General features: G+C 51.0%; 1 protein-coding gene across 1 annotated transcript in view; it reads left to right on the top strand.

Annotated features, from left to right (window-relative positions):
• The window catches only part of ASCC1 (activating signal cointegrator 1 complex subunit 1), a 36,396-nt gene extending 20,470 nt beyond the window's left edge, over window positions 1-15,926 (top strand). The window contains exon 9 of the mRNA XM_009895779.1: window positions 15,810-15,926. Coding sequence (XP_009894081.1) covers window positions 15,810-15,926 — 117 coding nt within the window. The remainder of the gene's footprint in view (window positions 1-15,809) is intronic.
• Window positions 15,927-18,842: the final 2,916 nt, after the last annotated feature.

Here is an 18,842-nt window from a genome sequence, read left to right on the forward strand (position 1 = left end):
CAGGAATGCTAAGTGGGTGTTCGTGTTGTCGTTTACTTCGCTCGTGTTTTACCCTGGAGACTCAGGCTCGTGTTGATTCTCAGCCCACCAGAAAGGAGTACTTTGTTGCTTTTGTTCTTCTCACTTGTATGAAACTAAAACCCGCTGCCATTTAACTTACTCTCTTCTTCTTTCTTTTTAATCTCTGCTATTGATTTGCATGGTTTTATGCCAAAAAAATAGCAGATAGCGGTAGGGAGTCCCACCAGCCAGGATCTGAGGGCTTTGGCAGCGATCAGAGGGTAGAAAGCAAGATCCCCCAGACCGTGGAGGTGGGTAAGGCTCAACGGGGAGCATCCTGCAGCCTCCCAGGCTTTGCCGGCCAGGGTTGAGACTGCGGGCAGCCTCTGCTGCTCATCCAGATGGCAGTGTCAGACTGATGCTGTGGTGCTTGGCCCCTGCAAGCGTCCAGGGAGAAAAGACGAGCAGGGAGAAGTAAAAATGGAAAACAGCACTGGCTTGTAAGCAAATTTGCAATCCTCATTGTGTGAGGGGATTTGTTGCAGGCAGCTATGATAAGAGGGAGACGGGACAATGCATGAATACATTTGGGAGCTGCTAGAAGATATTCTGGCGACAAAGAGACATGAGAGAGAATGCAGGCTGGGTGGGAGTTGGACAGCCCAGAAGGACTTTAGGGCACCAGAGGAGGGAAAGGGTGCGTTTTATTTGTGCTTACAGTTTTGCTGTATGATGTATTAGGCACTGGATGCTTGGGGATCTGAAGGCGGGGAGTGGAACTGATTGATCTCCTCTGTGCAGAGGACAAACAAAGGGACAAAATTAGGTTAAGCTCTCATTGTCCTCCAGCGGTCTGTGCAAGCACGATGTCATGACTCAGCATCGCCACATGTTGAGTGTTCGGTGTGAGGCTGCAGTATTGCAAACTGAAGTAGGAAAGCCACAGATGTGGTCCCTTTCTTGATGTGATCAGCGAGTTTTGGTTAGCTCCCAGTGTCAGAGAGCTACGCTCCAGAAAAGGAAGGTGGTATACGTTGGGAGCCCTGAGACCCTGCAGGGACTCAGCTTCAAGGCATATGCCCCCATTTCACTTTGCCCTTTGCTCCTTTCTCTTGCATCTGTTCGACTTGGCCCCAGACTTTAGAGAGTTGTAAAATCAAACCGTCAGTCTTCCTTCATGCTCCTCATGCAAGAACATTTACGATTTGGAAGGCATTAACGATGCTCCCTCTACTGGTCACACCATTTGTGGACCGCACTGCGGGGTCTGAGGGTCTGGTGGTGTGCGGCGCTGAGAAAGGCAACTGCCCTACCTCAGGTGGCTACTTCTTATTCTTGCTGCTCTCTGAAATATCAGCCAATGCATTTTTAAAGCTCCTAATTGATTTTGTACTGATGTAGCCCAAAGAGCTGCTGGCTGTTTGGACTGTTGATAATTACTTCAAAGCGTGTCTTGCCGCAAGAAATGCCATCCTTCTCCCCCACCTCCACTACATTTCCTAACCTGCTCGCTTCGTATTTCCCCTTGGTCTCCCACGTGCCTGCAGCAGAACGCCCGTTGGCATTAATTAATTACATGAGTCATAAATAGCTCCAGGCTTCTTACCAGAGGAGCCCAGCCTCAGCCAACCACTGATGCATTCTAGCATGACCTTGCAAGGATGCGCCGGTTCCCTCCCAGCCCCCTTTTATATACATTATTTATCTTCTGCTCAGGGAGGCTGCCCTCTCGCAAAGTGGCTTCATTAACTTTTGCAATAGGATCTAAACGATGGGCTGTTAATGAATATGGCTGCAGTTAGAGGCAGGCTGGCTTGCGGGCGTCATCCCCTTGTAGGTAGAACCATGTGCCGTGCCTGTGTTTCCGGGCGGTGGGACTCTGCGATAGCTGTGTTGAGTGGCAGTGTTCTCACTTGGAAAAATGACAAAGCACAGCTACTAGTAGGAGGGCATGGAGTCGGGAAAACTCGGGTTTTGTCGCTCTCATTCCTTTTATGCAGCTACGACGGGTGCTGTCGGGCCAAAGGCTTTGCCTAGCGCCGGTCAAGACCTGAGCCATCAGCGCATAGAGCGCGACGGAGACGCCTTGGTTCTGCTCTTCCAGTCTGAGGCTCCCCCGTGGTCAGAGCTGGTGTGTGTGTGTGCAGATGCGCTGGCAGCACATGTTTGCTGATAGCGTGCCTGCGTTACCCCAGGCTCCAGCTGGTATTTTGCTTTCAGCAGAACTAATCGGAATTTTATTTAATAATCCTTTGTTCTACCCGTTCCGCGGAGTTAAACATACACTCCTATTTGTGCTAATAAATGGTTGTGCAGGCCGGTACCTTCCCACACTGCTCAGAAAATAGATCCTGTAGGATGAGTTGCGTTTGGGAGTTTAAATTACTTCTGTCTTGAAGAATATCCATGAAAAAGGCTCCCTGGCCTAGCTGGTGCTGAAAGCCCAAGGGTTTGTGTATGCCCCAACAGCTCAGTGATCTGCGTCTCCCACGAAAGAAGCACAAGATGCTTTAGCATCAGCTGGGGATGCTTTATGAGCCGCTTCACATGGAGCAATATGTATTTCTCCTAGGGTGGCTAGTGGCTAGCTGATGGAGTCCTTTGAACATCCGAGTCACGTACCGAATTCTTGCTCCGGTTGGGAACAAAATGGATCGTCTCTTGGAGAGCAGAGAGGAGGGGGCAGCAATTCACAGCTGAAAGGCAGCGGCAGCTCCTTCCCCGTGAGAGAAGGGTCAGGCTGGGTGGGCGGCCGGGCCTCGGGGAGATGATGGTTTGGCAACCCCTCTGCCTGGCTGCCTCCTGTGTCCTCCCGGAGGGTGGCTGCGTGCCCTGCGTCGCAGCTGGCCAAGCGGCACAGCGCTGGCACGGAGGCGGCTGGGGCAGCTGCCTGCATCTCCGGAGACGAGGCTTGGCTGCCTCCGGGCTTTTATTTATTTTGCTTAGTGAAAAAACTAAGGCCGCGGTGAATAAATAAAAATGCAAAGAAATGCGAAGGTACCGCCTGGCCAAAATTTTCTAAAACAATTTTTAAAGGAAAGGAAGGCTTCCAATAGGAAGAAACCCACCTGGACCCTCACTGGGTTAAAATGGAATGATTTTTAACTTGAAGCCTGAGGAGTGGCCTTTGTCACATTCAAACAAGAGGGAAGCAAATTTTGAGTACAGAAAAAGATGAACCCCGCCACTTAGCACACATCTGCTCGTTAACAGCTTACAAGATTAAATACTGAGGGAGCAGCTCCTGAGGTACGACAGCGGAAAGCTGCACATCTTATGTCTGGGATGCGAGATTGGGAACCAGATCGGTCGAGGCAGTGACACATGCTGCCGTGCCCTGGTCCAGCGGCGGGAGCAGAGCGGCCGAGCTGCAGAACTGCCTTGGGAGGGCTTCTAGGTCGGGCAAGGCGTAATTTGATGAGGCTCCTTCTCTTTTGAAGCCTGCATACAGGGTATTATGTTAGGGGACCGTATCTGCTTTCACTTGGAGCGGGGAAAAAGTGCATTTACTGCCTGATACACCAGGGTTAGGGGAGAGCCGGTCATAGCAAACAAATCCGGTAGTGTTCTGTGTTATCGTTTTTATCTTGCTGGGTGAGAATAGCGCAGTGGCTGTGGTGTGCAGTAGTTCAGTTTTAAGACATTTGATGCAGTGCCTTATAGAGAGATACGATGAAAAAGAAAAATCCTGCCCTGGAGAAATCCCCATCACCCCTCAAAATACCCTAAACCCACCAAGCACTAAACAAATTAATACCTGCCCCTGTGTAGAGCCACCATTACCAACTCTGCTTACAAATGAGAAGTGCTTCTCGTGTTCTGCAGCCATCGGTACCCAGGCCTTTTCTGTGTAACTTTTGTTAGTGAATTTAAGGAGACAGGGTCTTTTCCTGATGTATTTTTAAGCTGAGGTGAAATCAAAGGGCCAAAGAACCCGTGTTAGGTGAGATCAAGGCTGCAGAGTGTTCGGAAAGGTTAAGAACATCTTGTTATCCTCAGCGAGGTGATAAAGGTATATGTCCAAAGTAGGACTGGCAACTGGAACAAGTATGTAACGGGAGGTGCCTGCTTGGAAAGTTTGGAGTTAAATATACCAAACAAAAATCCACTGGGGTGAGAACAGACTGAATAAGAGATTGTGGTGCAACATCACTGTATCAGAAATAAGCCAGTGCTTTCCTCGCCTCGGTTTTACAGAAGAATCAAAAGCAGAAATGAAAGGCTGTAATGCCGCTTTACAGCGGAGAGGATTTTTGCCTTCAGTTCTGATCCTGCCATTATCGAGGGATACTGAAACGATCGAGGGGGCTCAGCAGTGTGCAATTAGAGCAACAGTGGGATGGGAGGATGTGACAGTTGAGCAGATGAGACTGGAGATCAACGTTTGTATGATCTTGGGGGGGGGGGAAAGGAGATTAAATTGGGGTTGCCGTGAAAACGCTTTCCTACGAATTATATTCTTCAGGGGAAAAAAAAGGCATATTCACGTTATTTGCATTCGGTGAAACAGGAATCTGAAGTGGCATTTGAAAAATCAGACTAGACAATAGAGGAAAAATGTCTTTGTCGGAGTGTTTGGGCCTTGGAGCAGAGCGACGAGGCGGCGTTGGAGGTATTGAGAGAAGGCTGAGACGCCGCACTGAGGAGAAGGCAGTGCAGGAAGTGCAGAAGGTTTGTGCGAACTTGCCCGCGTGTGACACAGATCCATTTGGTGACCTTACCGTAAAGGGGAGAAGCCTTTTTTTTTTTTTTTTTTTTTTTGCAGAGGTGCTCAGCACCTCTCTGACTAATTTTAGCAGGAACTGTGAGTGCTGGAAGAGGGAGGATTTGCTGAGAAGTTTTTGAATCCTCTTGCCCGTTCCAGGCAGGGCTGCCTGCACTGCCGCAGTCCCCAGCAGCTCAGCCGTTTTGGAGGTGTTGTGGGTGCTTCTGCCTTTGGAGATGATGCTGTGGGTGCTTCTGCCTCCCACCCAGCGGGCATCTCGCCTCCTCGTTTCCCCGAGATCGCTGTTCTGCCACCAGCCAGCCGAGACAGCATCACCTCTTTGATCTTAAAAGGACGATTTTTTTTGGTTGGAGCTGGCAGGGGTTGAATTACAGCGGCGCCTTAATAGAAGACAGGGAACCCAGCACATTAAGTGGTGGGGGGGGAGAGAAGAAAAAGAAAGAACACATTGATTAGCAAAAGTAGGCAGTTCATCCCAAAGGTGCCGTAACCCTTCTGCCAGATAATTTCTCGGGTCTGTCCGAATGAATTTACTGGCTCCGTAGCTGGACTCCTCCTCTTGGGGATTTGGTGAGCGTAGCGAGTAGGTCACATTGATGGGCGCTCCTTGTCCTAGTATTCCCGGATGCGTCTCAAACCTCCTGGCATCTCTGCAGCAAAGCCAAAGCCTGGCTCCTAAAAACTGTTGCTGCATTTGCAGCAACATAGGCAGCGCTGCGAGCCAGGGGGATGAGGCTTCTTTGGAGAAATGCAGTCCTTGATTATTAATTTCCTTAAACAAGTTGTACTGTAAATCCCTCGTGTTTGAGGCGTAGCGAGGTCTGGGAAGTTAGCAGAGCCTTTAGTGTGCTGGAGGTGGGGTTTTTTTATTCTTGTCTGAAAGATGTGCAAAAATCCGGTAACCTCCAAATGTCCCACTTGTATTTGTTTCTTAGTTTGCAGAATGCCTTTCACCATAGCAACTAGGGTTTGATTTCCTCAAGCGCATGAATTTTCATGGATTTGTGGCGGGGGGAACGGACCCAAAACCCTGAGCTAAAGTGAAGGTTTTGCAGCGTGGCAGTGGCAGGAGCGCCTCTAGATTTGGCTTGTGAAGGAGGAGGACCCTGGAGGGAGACGCTCTCAGCTGAACAAAGGCCTGCACCTGGCCCCAAATAATTTTATTTGCAAGAAATCAGGCCTGACAGATTAATTTAGACTATTGCTGAATGTCACCCTCCCCACTGCTGCATCACCCTCTGGCAGCTGAGGTGGCTTCGCTCCAGTTTTATGAAGAGCTGAGGTTTCGCATGGCAGCAGTCGGAGAAGGATCGGCTGCTTCCATGTTCGCAGAGCTCAGCTGGAAACCCTTCCCATCCATGGAGGTCAGAAGGGTGTTACGGGTGGTATGAAGCACTCTCCTCTTAGGTCTGCAGATGAAACCCAGCTGGGGAGAGGCAGGAAAATTGCACACGTTAGTAGGAGGGAACAGAGCTCCAAATGGACTTGAGAAATGGGGCAGAAACAAATGGGCTGCTGTGAACAAGGGCAGGTCCAGGAGAGAGCGGTGGCATCGGTGCAGGACAGAGAACTGCCTCGGTACCAGCCCCACGGACCGGGATTTGGGTTATGGGGCGCTGCTCCAGAGCACAAGTCTGTGGAAATAAAAGGAAGAGGCAAATGTCTGTAAAGTAAAACTTCTGACTACGCTTAGCACTCAGCTCCCAGCTGAAATACTTGTTCGGTTTTGGGCACTGTGGATGGGTGCAAAGAAACCCGAAGGCAACAATAAGATAATCGGAGCGCTAGAAAATGTCTGCAAGCTGAGACTGAAAATCTTAGAGTTGTTTTGAGGCTGATAAAGGTAAGGAGAAGGACAACGCATAGGGAAAACTCTTTAAGCATGTGAAAGCTTTTGCCAGTAGTGGATAGTCTATCCTCCGTGCTCTGATGGGAGGGCAAGAAATAACGGACTTAAATTGCAGCAAGAGGTTCAAAGTAGGTGTTAGGAAGATCTTTGTAGTGAGAAGCAGAATGAACTACTGTCCTAGAGGAGCAGGAGAAATGTGACTGCCGGTTGTTCGGAGGGAGCAGAGATGTTAGTCCAGGATCTGCCAGCAATGAGCTCCTTCTGCCTTGGGGAAGGAGAGGATGGTGGAGCTGATGACCTCTTTTGGTCCTTTCTTCAGCTTGTTGCTTTATGATTACTATGTGAAATGTGTGCGAAGCACCCATGAGATGGCATTTGTGAACATACCAAAAGCTTCTTGGCATTTACATGGCATTTACTTTGGCTCAGTAAAATAGAAATATGAAAAAGAAACCTCCCATCATATATACCTAGGATCTTTCTCGCTGAACTCCATCCATGCTTCTTGCTCTTACATTGGCGGTACTTTTCCAGATAGAGATAGAGATTGTTACTGCTTTCTGATGGATGGCACCGGTGATTTACTCGGAAGAGGTTTTTCCTGTGTCATAGAGGAGAAACCTCTGACTTGCATCCCGCGTGGGGCTCGTGCTAACCCAAAATGCTCATTTATCTGTAATTTCAGGTCTTGGTGGTTCGTGGCAAAGCTCGTGGATATAAATGACTGGGGAAATAACAAGCTCAAAGCGAACGATAAAGGAGTTAGTGCTTTGCTTATGATACAAATCAGCCGCGCTCCCAAAAGATAGGCTGTGGGGACTTTTATGGCCAGATTTTGTCCCTCCTGAAGTCCGCATGCTTTATTCTTCCTAAGGGAAAAGAGGTGAAAGGGCCTCTGCTGCCACCTTTTAAAACCTGCCGGAGGTTGAAAGAAAACCAGAGGGGAAGGGCTGTTTCTCGCATTATCTGGGTGGAAGGACTCGATGCGGTACTGGTGATGGAGAGACACTCCAGAGCCAGCTGCACACTCGCAGAGCAAAACAAAGGATCCGCATACGCCCGCCGAGCTTTGTGGCTGACGCTTGGAGACCTTGGCGCAGGCAGCGTGCTCGTGGTGACGGCCCAGGTGACGACCGCCTTCCCTCTCTGCCCTTCCTAACCCTCTCTTCCACCCTCGCCTCGCGACTCTGCACAACCTCTTAGGCCTGTAATCCTTGTGCGGCATTGAAAGGTGTTGGATGGCCGGCCAGCGGTCCTTTAAAAAGCCATGGAAAAGAAGCAGTTGCTACTTTTGAGAGGAGGTGGGGAACGCCGGGAAGATCCGGCTCTCTGGATGAGTGCCTGTCTACCTGTTTTTCCTACCCTTATTGCTGGCAAGCTTCCAAACACAATTAAACCTCTGACAGATAATCATTGGCAGAGCGGTGTCCAGAGTGAATAATACAGGAATCAGATATTTCTTTTTTGGCACCAAACTGTTTCAGAAAACATATTTTGAAAGTTGAAAATAGAAGAAGAAGAAAAAAAAAAATCTATTAATTGAACAAACTCCCCAGATCTTGACATGTTGCCCGCTTGTGTCTCATCTTCTGGGAGCCACCAGGGGGAATCTGGTTTGGGGTTTGTCTGTGGTCGTTTGGGGGAGTTTAGGTCGCAAATGGAAGGGGGTTTGGTGGATTTCTCGGGGTGAGGAAGAAGGAGCTCTCCCAGCACGTACTGCAGCCTGGGAACTGGGGCAGCTTCTGCTGTTTCGTGCTGTGGAGGTAACAGCCTTCTGTAGACCATTGGGGTGGTCAACAGGGAGCATAAATCTGCAAATCCAAAATGGGGCACGGGCAGGCTGGCCCTTGAAGGGGTGTCCCTCTTTTACCAACAGCTTTCCATTGCTGAAATGGTTCGCGAGTCAGCCTGCTGAGGGGCGACAGAGGTGCTGCTCTGACCTGAGAGGCCCTGACAGGTCTGTGTGGGAGGTCGCAGGAGGGAGGCATGTTAAGCAGGTAGGTGGGATCCCAAAAGCAGGATTGGAGGCTGTGGTTCGTGCACTAAAGGAGATTAATCAGAAGAGCTCCCATCGATAGTTTGCTGGAGTTCAGTGGACTCTCCTTAGAGCCCATCGGTGTTTGAGTGTTGCTTTCACATTTCTAAATATTTTTTTTTATGTTTTTTTAATCCATCCATGTGGTTTGCCATCGGTAACTTTTCCTCTATCAGTCCTTTTTGCGTAATGCTGGTACCTGCTCTGTAACACAGCAGTTTGCTGAAGAGTCGGCACCTTCCCTGCTGTAGCTGGCATGGGTACCACAGTTGTGCTTTAGCCAGATGATTTGGAAGAGCTCTGTTCTTCTCTGTTCTTCTGCAGTGTTTTCCATCCCAAGCTGTGGACGTGTTATACAAGCGTTAATTCAAATGTATCATCCCTTACGAGATGGAAAAATACTCTGAAGTTTATTTGGGCAAGCCGCAGCCCATAGTTTGATCCTGTCTAGGTCCCTCCCCTCCCTTGTAGTGTAAGATGGTCCAAGAAGAGTTTGGGGTGTTGGGGTTGTGCTCTGCTGCGAGTACCACCAGGAATATCCAGGGGAGGGTGCAGAGAGTCTGAAAATAAGATTTCATTGCTCCGTGTGGAGGCACCTCTTCAGAAACGCCACTTAATTTTTCTCCATGCTTGTCAGCGGGTGCCTGGGATTTTTTTGTTTGCTTCTTCCCTTCCCCGAAGGGGGTAACAGCACCGTAGAATGCCGATTTCCCACAGAAAGCAACCTCCCGTCCCTCCCGGCTTTCTGCGTTCGTTCCTTCATTCACCGCTGCTCCTGATCAGGACACGCTGGGGGTAGCGGCTGCCACCGGGTGAGCTACTGACTGTTGTCACTGCGTACAGAGCAGATGAAGCTGTAAAGCCTGCGGCTTCTCTGAAGCTTGAGTGTAATCTCCTGGTTTGAGCTCTCTCCACGCTGCTGTCTGCTCCTGGACCCCGATTCCCGGCGTGATCTTGCATGGCCACAGCGCTGGCTTGCCTGTCAAAAGCGACCCTCCTGCACATGTTCTCCCATGGAGGCAGAGACGAGTGGCGCTCAGCCTGTTTGCGTGCCCTCCTGGAAGAAAGGGATCTTTTGGTGGATAAACACCTTCGACCCGGGCGAAACAGAGGAGAAGGGAGCGCTGGCATCCCGTCCTCAGCGTGGACTGCGCAGCAGGAACGACAGTGAGCTCATCCCCAGCCGTAGGTTCCCGGAGCTGCGAACCTCTTCCTTCCCGCATCTCAAAAGTTGCTAATTTCTGTGCTCGTTCCAGACACGGAAAACGGGACCCCCCTCTCAGCTCCCCGCCGAGGGCAGCCGGGTTTCTTAGGCTGATTGGTCACAGGCTAATGACATTACATGCCTCTGCCCGCCCGCAGCGCCGATTCACCGGGGACAGTTTTGTACTGTTAATCTATAATACCCCTACCCTAAGGCACTGCTTTCTGTGGCTGGAGTTCACAACAAAGCGAGCTCCCCGCAGCCTGGGGGGGGGTGTGTGTGTGTATGCATTTTATCCTGTGATAACGCTGCTCTTTGGTGGTAGTTTTTAATTGCAAGGCATTGCGGTGAATCGTCGTTCCCTCGGCATTTCTGAGCACCGAGGCTCTCGGCAGAGCTGCTTGGACTTTTTATTAATTCAGGATGGGTCCTTTTTGGCTGACTACCATAGACGACGTAAGGCTTTAAAAACTGATCAATAATCCTGATGGTAGCAGCAAAACGCAGGCCAGGCGGCGTGAGTGCAAGCCAGAGCTTACGTGAAGGAAGTTTTAAATACCTCTTGCTCCCTTCCGTTGTCTGGACTTATTTTGTCCTCCCGCTGCCCAGTGCCTCTCCAGGCGAACGCATTAATATTTCTCATGCTTGTTGAGCCCGTGACAGGTGATTTAAAAGCACCAGTTTGTGTTGGCATCTCCGCTCCTCGTAACCGGAGCTGAAACGCATCGCTGCTGTCCTTACGTGGATTAGCGCCGTGATTTATTACAGTTGTTTCCAGGTTTGAACACAAAGGTGCTGTCTCATCCTGGGAGGGTTGTCTGCGGGAAGCGAGCCCCCGAGGATGGCTGCTTGACAAATACCCGCGCTCGGGAACACAACATCATTTAGGCGCACGTTTTAACTGCTTCATCGAGGAATCGTCCTCCTCTGCATTTGTCTCTACAGTGCTTCGATAAAACCTACTTTACAGGTTTAGGCAAAAGGGGGGGAAAAATGCGGAAAAGAGGCATCTTGGTTTTGCTCTGTCTTTGATAAGGAAGTTGTTGTGGTTTGGGGGCTGAAGTTTGTACTAGCGTTTTTGGCTCACGTTTGCAAGGAGTGAGCGGTTTGATATGTGATTCTTTCTCTCCCAAAACAAGTCCTCAGCTTCTGTCTTCCTTTGGAAAATGATTGTCGCACCCCAAGGGAACCTTGCCGTGTAATTTGTTGGTAATAGAGGGGAACAGACCTCGGAGGAAGAAGGGTTTCCAACATCAGAATGGAATTGTCTTAAATGAGAGAAATGGGGGTGTTGGAAAGGCCAGGCACGCTGTTAGCTTTCCCTGGCTCAGAATAAGCGACTTCTGGGGGAGAACTGGAGCAAAGCTTGCTTTCTGGGAGCTACCGCAGGGCTGCCTTCCTTTCATCGCTAGTGATTGTGTCCTTGGACTCAGCATCCCAGAAGGGAGAGGGAGACAGGGAGGCACTTGCACACATGGGCCTATGGTAGTTTGTGGGCTGACATGTGAAATATGGGTTATCCACTCACTGATACGCTCTCTCCCTTGGGGGCTCATGGCTTTTGGGGAAGACGGTGCAGCTGCAGTCCCAGCCATCCCTTGCAGGTCCGGGGATGCTGTGCCGCTCTCTAAGCACCCTCTTCCTCCCCGTGGGAGGTGCCGCGTCCTTCTAGGCATCCTCGCTGAGCAGTTCCTGAGCCTTGGGCTGTGGTTTGAAAGGCAGGACACAGCTCCGCACGTTTGCTTAGAGGTGCTGGGTCTGGGGTTAAAAGTTAACAGCGCGCTTTCCTTATTCGGTTCTAATTTAATTTGGGAAGGCAGCAGGGAGACAGAGGGCACTTAGTCTGCTAAGTGCTATTCCCTTGATGGGAGTTAGTAGCTTGCACGACGTGCATGGCATCGACTTCATAAACTGACCTTTGCCTCCATTAGGTTCATTTTAAAAAAAAAAAAAAAAAAATATCCCAACCCCCAACCTCTTATTTATTCTTTAGGCAGTGAGGATGTAAATCCTTCAGCATGTTTGGATTTATAGAATTACTGTGCTTTTGCTGAGCCTCACGTCCCACTCCAATCAAATGACACGGCTTTTGGTAACCGTGCGGGTGATTGTGTTTTTTCTACCCCCCCCCGCCCCCGCCTTCCTGCTGGCTGCTCCCCATCCATGCCTCCTCGTGCTCCCTGCGGCTTTTTTGGGGACAGGTGGGCCCTCGGCACCTATGGGAAGGGACAGGAGTGGGACTGGGCAAGTCTTAGGGTTATCAGCATCTGTGTGTGAAGTGTAACAACCTCCAGGTGTCTTCTTTCCTGGCCCAGAATAAAAAAAATGCTAAAATGCTTTCATAGGAGGCATTTCATCAGCTGTTGCCTCCTCGTGCTCCCTGCGGCTTTTTTGGGGACAGGTGGGCCCTCGGCACCTATGGGAAGGGACAGGAGTGGGACTGGGCAAGTCTTAGGGTTATCAGCATCTGTGTGTGAAGTGTAACAACCTCCAGGTGTCTTCTTTCCTGGCCCAGAATAAAAAAAATGCTAAAATGCTTTCATAGGAGGCATTTCATCAGCTGTGTTACAGGCCTCCTCTGAAACCCGAGCGTTTCCGTGGTGGCTGGGGAGAGGGGGGAGATATAAATATCTTTCTCGGCTCTGCTTGGCTTTTCCCCAAGATAAATAGAAGTGAAAGCCGAAAGTGGAGGCTCGGCCTTCTGAAATCTCTTCCTGAGTCCTCAGGGACGCGAGCGCAGGATGCTTTCGTGATGGGAAGCCAGCTCCTGGTGTCTTGGGGCTCTCAGGGGATGAGGTTTGAGGGGTTTCCCTCCCCACTGCCTGAAGCAGATCTTGGCTGTCCGGTGGCTGGGCTGTGATCCCCACGCCTGGTGTGCGGTGGCTGCTGTTGAGGGAAGCCTCGGGGAGCAAAGAAGCATCGGTGAGAAGCCGGCTTGAAACGAGAGCAGAAAAAAATGTCTGTGGTTGTCCTCTAAATCTTGTAGCATGTTTACTCTCAGAAAGTACAGCTACATTACCAAAAATCAATAGTTCTAGCAGCGTTCTCCCCGGGAAACACTCGGACACACGAGAGGTGGTACGTCTTAAAAAAGCCAAGGGATTACAAAGTGCTTTGGTACAAGGGCTTTGCTTCACTTATAGCAGCGTACAAATGGAGGGCCCTTGACCTGGGCAGCATCTTCTGGGACTTTTGGATTGTCTTTCCGGTCCGATGTGCCTGAGGCTGTGCGAGGCAGGAGGGGCTGGGGGAGGGTTTGGCTCATTAACTAATTTTGCCACTTTTTGCTTTGAAGTACATGTATTTTGTAAGAAAAACAGGTTGTAGTGTGAAGAGATAATATAAACGAGTATTTGAGAGGTTCTTCCTTTGGCTGTTTTGTGTAAAGGTTTGACTTCCAGGGTTGCTGATGGGACTGGCACATCCCAGCATTTCGTTTGTATTCTTCATGTTTGCAAAGACTTCATTCTACAGAAATGCATCTCATCCCCCTTCTCTTTTTAAAAAAAATTAAAAAAAAAAAATCCTTCTCAAATCCTAGTATCTCCTTGCTTACCAGCGCGCCTACCGCTCCCTCCGTTAGGAATGGAGAGAAATGATTTCCCTTTTTCCTGGCTGGAGAGCGCTCTGTGAAGGAAAGGAGTGTCGATACGAACAGGCGTTTTGACACAGATGGGTGTTAAGGTTTGGGGTGAGCGGGCACGCTGGCGGCAAGCGCTGCAGCACGTCCTGGAGAGCTGGAAATCATCCTTCCTTCTCGGATCAGCCAAACCAAAAAGAGAAAGGAGACCAACCCCTTTTTACTAACATCTCTTATTAATGAGACATTTTATCCTAAGTCTTCTAACATGAACTGCGCAGGCTTTTGGGAACATAATTAATCTTTAATTGTATAAATCTTTAATTGTATAAAATGGAGTTTGTATGGCTGTAGTCATTTCTCTTCTCTCTTTTCCTCCTTGAGACGCTCCCTTAGCACAACTTGTTTGCAACAGGGTGCCCCGCTTCAGGGCAGCGGCCGTGTGGAGCCGCACACGCGGTGTCCCTTGAAGCCAAGCTCTTACGGAGGGGCCTCTTGCTGGGACGGGGACCTGCGTGACCCCGGTGGCAGGGCATCTGGCTCCTGCCGAGTACACGCTGGGAAGAACTGGCAGCAAGTTGCGGCTTAATATGAGTCTGAGTGATTAGCAGCGAATTACTTCGGGCCCTGTGCAAAGTAAGTCCTTGTGTAGGGGTCTTAAGGGACAAGCGTCCCCCAAAAGGCGGGATGAGCCGCAGGGAGGTGCGGGTGAGCCGGAGGCTGTCCACCGCCTCTCCCAGGCAGGGATGCTGTGACTAAATGGTCTGGCGCGGAGAAACCCAGTTTTTCGCAGCGTTTGTGCTAACCCAGATGCTTTTTGCAGAAGCAGCTTGAGGGTCGACTGCCCGTGCTGCCACGCAGGCAGGTCCGGGGAGGAGGAGGTGGTTCCTGGCAGGTGGGTTGCTCTCTGCAGCACATCTGTCTGCAGCTGCAGCCGTTTCAAACCGAAGCAAGGGCTTAGCAATGGCTGAAAGCTGGCTCGGCATGCATAAATACCCCTTCTCTTCAAAGATGCTATTCTGGCTGTTGTGTGTCGGTGGGGAATTGCTGGCATCAGCCAAATCCTGCACGGAGAGTTGTCTGGGTGAGCTGGCAGGCTGGAGCAGGGGCTGGATCCATCACCGTGCCCGGGATCTGGTCTGCGGTGCTCCCTGGCCGAAGCCCTGCTTGCTCCGCACCTTTCCTTTGTGGAGGAGTGACAGCGAAACCAGGAATTGTCCTGAAAGAAACCGAGCCGGTCTCTTTGCAAAACGGGGGTATTTGCAAAGTAGAATACCCTTAGGAGAAGCAACAAAAGAGCAGTCATGCCCAAATCAGTGCTAGGCAGTGCCAAATGCCTTTTTGGAGGAGGTGAAGTGCAGCCTTTCAGATGCTAACGAGGTATTTGGGGGTTCGATCATTCGCTGTATGGAGGAATTGGCTCCAGGACAGAGGGGTTGTAATTAATGCATCAGCTTTCACTGGTCGTTAGCGTTCCTGACTTCTGTAATGGCTGGAAGGGGTGTGCGACTGTCTTGAGCCTTCGACTCTCTTAAGCTAGCGCCTGTGGGGACAGATAGAAAATTTAATAGGAGACAGATGGAATGGACGTTTCGGAGGTCTCCGCGGTGGGGAGATGTCACTGCTCAGGCCCTCAGGGACTCGCAGCGCTCCCATTAAGCAGAGTTTTGAAATTAGCATCTCCACCGAAGAGCTTTTCCTAAAGCACGACTGATGTTTCCAGGTAGAGCAATTTCCTGCATCTTAATGGAACGGGAGGAGCACTTTATGCTTGGACAAGATGCCTTTCCAGCAATACTGCTGAACTTCCCCGTAAGAAATTCTGATGTCATTTTTTGGGTCTGCTTCATAGATTGGATTAATCAGCAGAGCCACGCCCTCTGGGTCCCCGAGTTGGCTTGCTTTCATTAATTTGCACTGAAGCCTTTGCCGAACAAAGAAGGATTTGTTGAACAAAGCGGGGTCAGTGCCGGGATGAAGAGCCTTGCGCCTCTAGCCTGCTAGTTTGAATTAGGACTGAGCTGTAACTGTAAGTCGTCCGTCCGTCCTCTGGCCCGGATTGGTAAAAACCTCCCGGCCTCAATCCTTGCTCCCACGGAGCCTGCGAGGGCAAGAGCCACCCCGAGGTGGTGGTTTTCGGGGTGGTGAATGGCCTCCCCAAGCTCCCTGAATGAGAACGCGAGGTAGGGAAGGTGTGAGCAACTGCTGCTGTAGGTACGAGAGGTGTTCACGTCGTACCCTGTTTGCTTTAAAGGCTAAGTGCAGTCTCTAGGGGGGAGAACAATTTAAAGAATAGTTGCATTAAAGGCAAAACAAGTCTATGAGTAGAGGCTTTTTGCAGGAAGAGATCCGTGGACCGGCTGCAGGCTGCATTTCTCTAGGTGCCCCTCAAATGGTTTTCCCCCTCTCTTTCAGCTCTTCGAGAACTTCTACTTTGGAGAGGTACAGTTGGACTCAGTGCGTCTTTCCCAGAGGTTCTCCTCGGACGCCTCTGGCTACTACGCCACCTCTGGGCAGCTGACCTTCTCCTGAAGCGGCAACGCAGCCGCTGCAGCTTTTATAGGACATGAATTTTGGATGGGAACCCGGGAACTCCAGGTGTGGCTGCCTCACGACTCCTTGAAAGCACACTGCAGCCGGGAACCGCGGCATTTCCCGCAGCTTTTCCTACACTGCCCTCCCTTTGGGCGGATCCGGAGTCCTTCCGCCTCCTTTCCCTATCGGTAACCAAAATGTTGCAAAGTTGCCTTGTTTGATGTCTGTTCCCTCTTTGTTTTCCAAGAAAACAACTAGAAAAACTGGTGCAGATGGCTTTTGGGGCATCGGCGATGTTTAAGCGTGGCTTCATTTCAGAAGAAGGAAGTTTGTTTTTAAAATAAGTATTGAAAATCCAAGAGAGCTCCCCGGAGCTTGATTTAACAATATCGAGGTCAGGCATTGCTTGGATCTCCAGCGGCGTCCCTGTGTGATGTAGATCTCCAAATAAATTAATTCCCTTCAAAAGCGAAGCGTTTACCTCCTGTTGCATTGATAGTTTCTGTAATTAAACTTCCAGCACACAACTATATTAACAAGAAAGCATTTATGGTAAGAGCTCTTTCCGGTGACTGTTTTTGGAGCGTGTCAAAAAACATATTCCTTGTAGGTGGTTTCTCCGTTAAAAGAAGAGCAAAATTCTTTGATACCATTGTGAATCCTTCGGAGATCTGAAGAGGACTGGTTTTTTTCTTGTAAATCTCCCCGTTGGGTAAGAATAGCGACACAGGCTTTCAACTCGCCTGAGGATGAACGCTTTGAAAATTGGAAGGTGCTGGTGTTGAGTTGTTTTGCGACAAACTGGAGGAGGCGGCAGCTGCTGCTGCCCCGTTCCTGATTGCTGCCGTGACTGCGGAATCGTGCTGTCCTGGAGGCAGCGAGCGCATTTGATAGGGACAGGGCTGATACAGCAGCTCCCGCATGTACTAGTGAGCGTTTTTAAGAGGTTTTCATCCCGTTTCCTCCCTCCCGAAGTGAGCTGGCTGTGTGGCCGTGCTCTGACTGCACATGCCAACAGCGGCGGAAGGCTGTCGGGATTCGGGGTGGCTTTCCTTTTTTTCCCCAAATGCGTTGCCGGTTGTATTTCCAACACCAAATTGCCTATCTCTGCCAGGAAATGAAATCATCTGTAGTTTTGCTGGTTGCCCTTTACCCCGGAGTCCGCGCTTGTACCCAATTACAACCGCTGGGCTTTTTGTCTCTGCTTTTCCTTGCAGCCGAACGCCTTTGTGCTCTCCATGCGGAGGAGGAAAGGCCACCTTCAAAACCCTTCCCTCGGCGGGCAGAGCAGAGCACTGGCGCGCTCTCTCTCGCAGCGCCGTGCAGGGAAGGTGCCGAGAGCACTTAACACCGGTTGCTGTCATCTTTTCCGCCAGGCTGAAGAGGTACTTGGCAAATCGCATCAGCCGCCCAAAGAACAGACCCGGGAGCTGCTCGCGCAGCCGCCGGCCGTGCTGCCTGCCGCAGGACGAGGAGATGCACCCCACAAAGCTTCTGCATTTTTAACAACTCTCACCAAAAAGCTGAGCGCTACGGGACACGGGGTGCTGTTTGCACTCCGGTTTTCCTTAATAGGGCAGCGGTGGCATTTCCGTCACACCTCTGTTGCCACTTTAAACTGGCGATCCTCATTTCGTCTTCTTTTTTGAGGTGATCTTGCAGTCTTCTCACCTCCCTAACGCAGGAGTAACTTTGACCTTCCCCCAAAACCGTAATCTTTCTACAAAGAAGGGCAGATCTGAGGACACTCCTCCACTTCCCACTCACGTAGGCGCCTTTTAATGGCAATTGTTTCTGTGACCGCTTGGAAGTTGGTTGAATTTCAGCGGTAAGCAGCTTATCCTGCTGCTCTAGCCTGGCATGGCTAAATGCATTTCACACCTCCATCCCCGCACGGAATTAAGGGTTCTGGTTTGTTCCTCTCCACGGCGGAGTCGTCGGTTAGGCTGCGATCCAGCAAACCGTTGTGCGCGTACTTAAATTTGCGCCTGGCTTGATCCCCTTGCGTAACGTTGGGCACGTGTGTGGGTCTGGTGGAAGGTGAAGGGTGAGGGCAGGGGTTGGAAGATGGGGGATAGGGGTACGGGATAGGGATTTGGTGGGGATGGAGGGTGAGGGCTGCAGGGGTGGGGGCACCGCAGGGACAGGGATTGTGGGATGGGGCACAGCAAGGGATGGGGATGCAGGATCAAGGGACAGGATGGGAACAAGGGATGTGGGATAGGGAATGAAGGATGGGGACAGGACAGGGACCAGGGATGCAGTGTGGGGACAGGGGATATGGGGTGGGGACATAGAGGGGACTGGGAATGCGGGATGGTGGAAGTGGGATGGAGCTGGGGCAGGGATGGGGGGATGCGGGATGGAGATGTGGCAGGGGTGGGGACATGGTGAGGACCAGGGAGGAGTGCAGGATTTGGGGTGTGGCAGGGACAGGGGATGCAGGATGAGGGATGTAGGAAGGGGATGTGGCATTGACCAGGGATGCAGGATGGGGACAGGGCAAGGATGGGGATGCAGGATGGGGACTGGGTATGGACCAGGGATGGGGATGTAGGATGGACCAGGGAGGTAGGATAGGGACAGAGCAGGGATAGGGGATGCGGGATGGGGACAGGGCAAGGACAGGGATGCAGGATGGGGATGTAGGATGGACCAGGGAGGCAAGATGGGGACAGAGCAGGGACAGGGGATGCGGGATGGGGACTGCGTATGGACCAGGGATGCAGGATGGGGCAGAGGCAGGGACAGGGGACATGGGATGGGGACATAGAAGGGACTAGGAATGCAGGATGGGGGAAACTGGATGGAAATGTGTCGGGGCTGCGGGGTGGGGACCCGGTGGGGACCGGAGATGCGGGATGGGGGATGCAGGATGGGGACAGGGCAGGGACGGGGGAGGGGGGATGGGGA

Source organism: Charadrius vociferus, unplaced genomic scaffold, assembly GCF_000708025.1.
Source record: "Charadrius vociferus isolate BGI_N301 unplaced genomic scaffold, ASM70802v2 scaffold1452, whole genome shotgun sequence".
Classification (NCBI taxonomy): Eukaryota; Metazoa; Chordata; class Aves; order Charadriiformes; family Charadriidae; genus Charadrius; species Charadrius vociferus.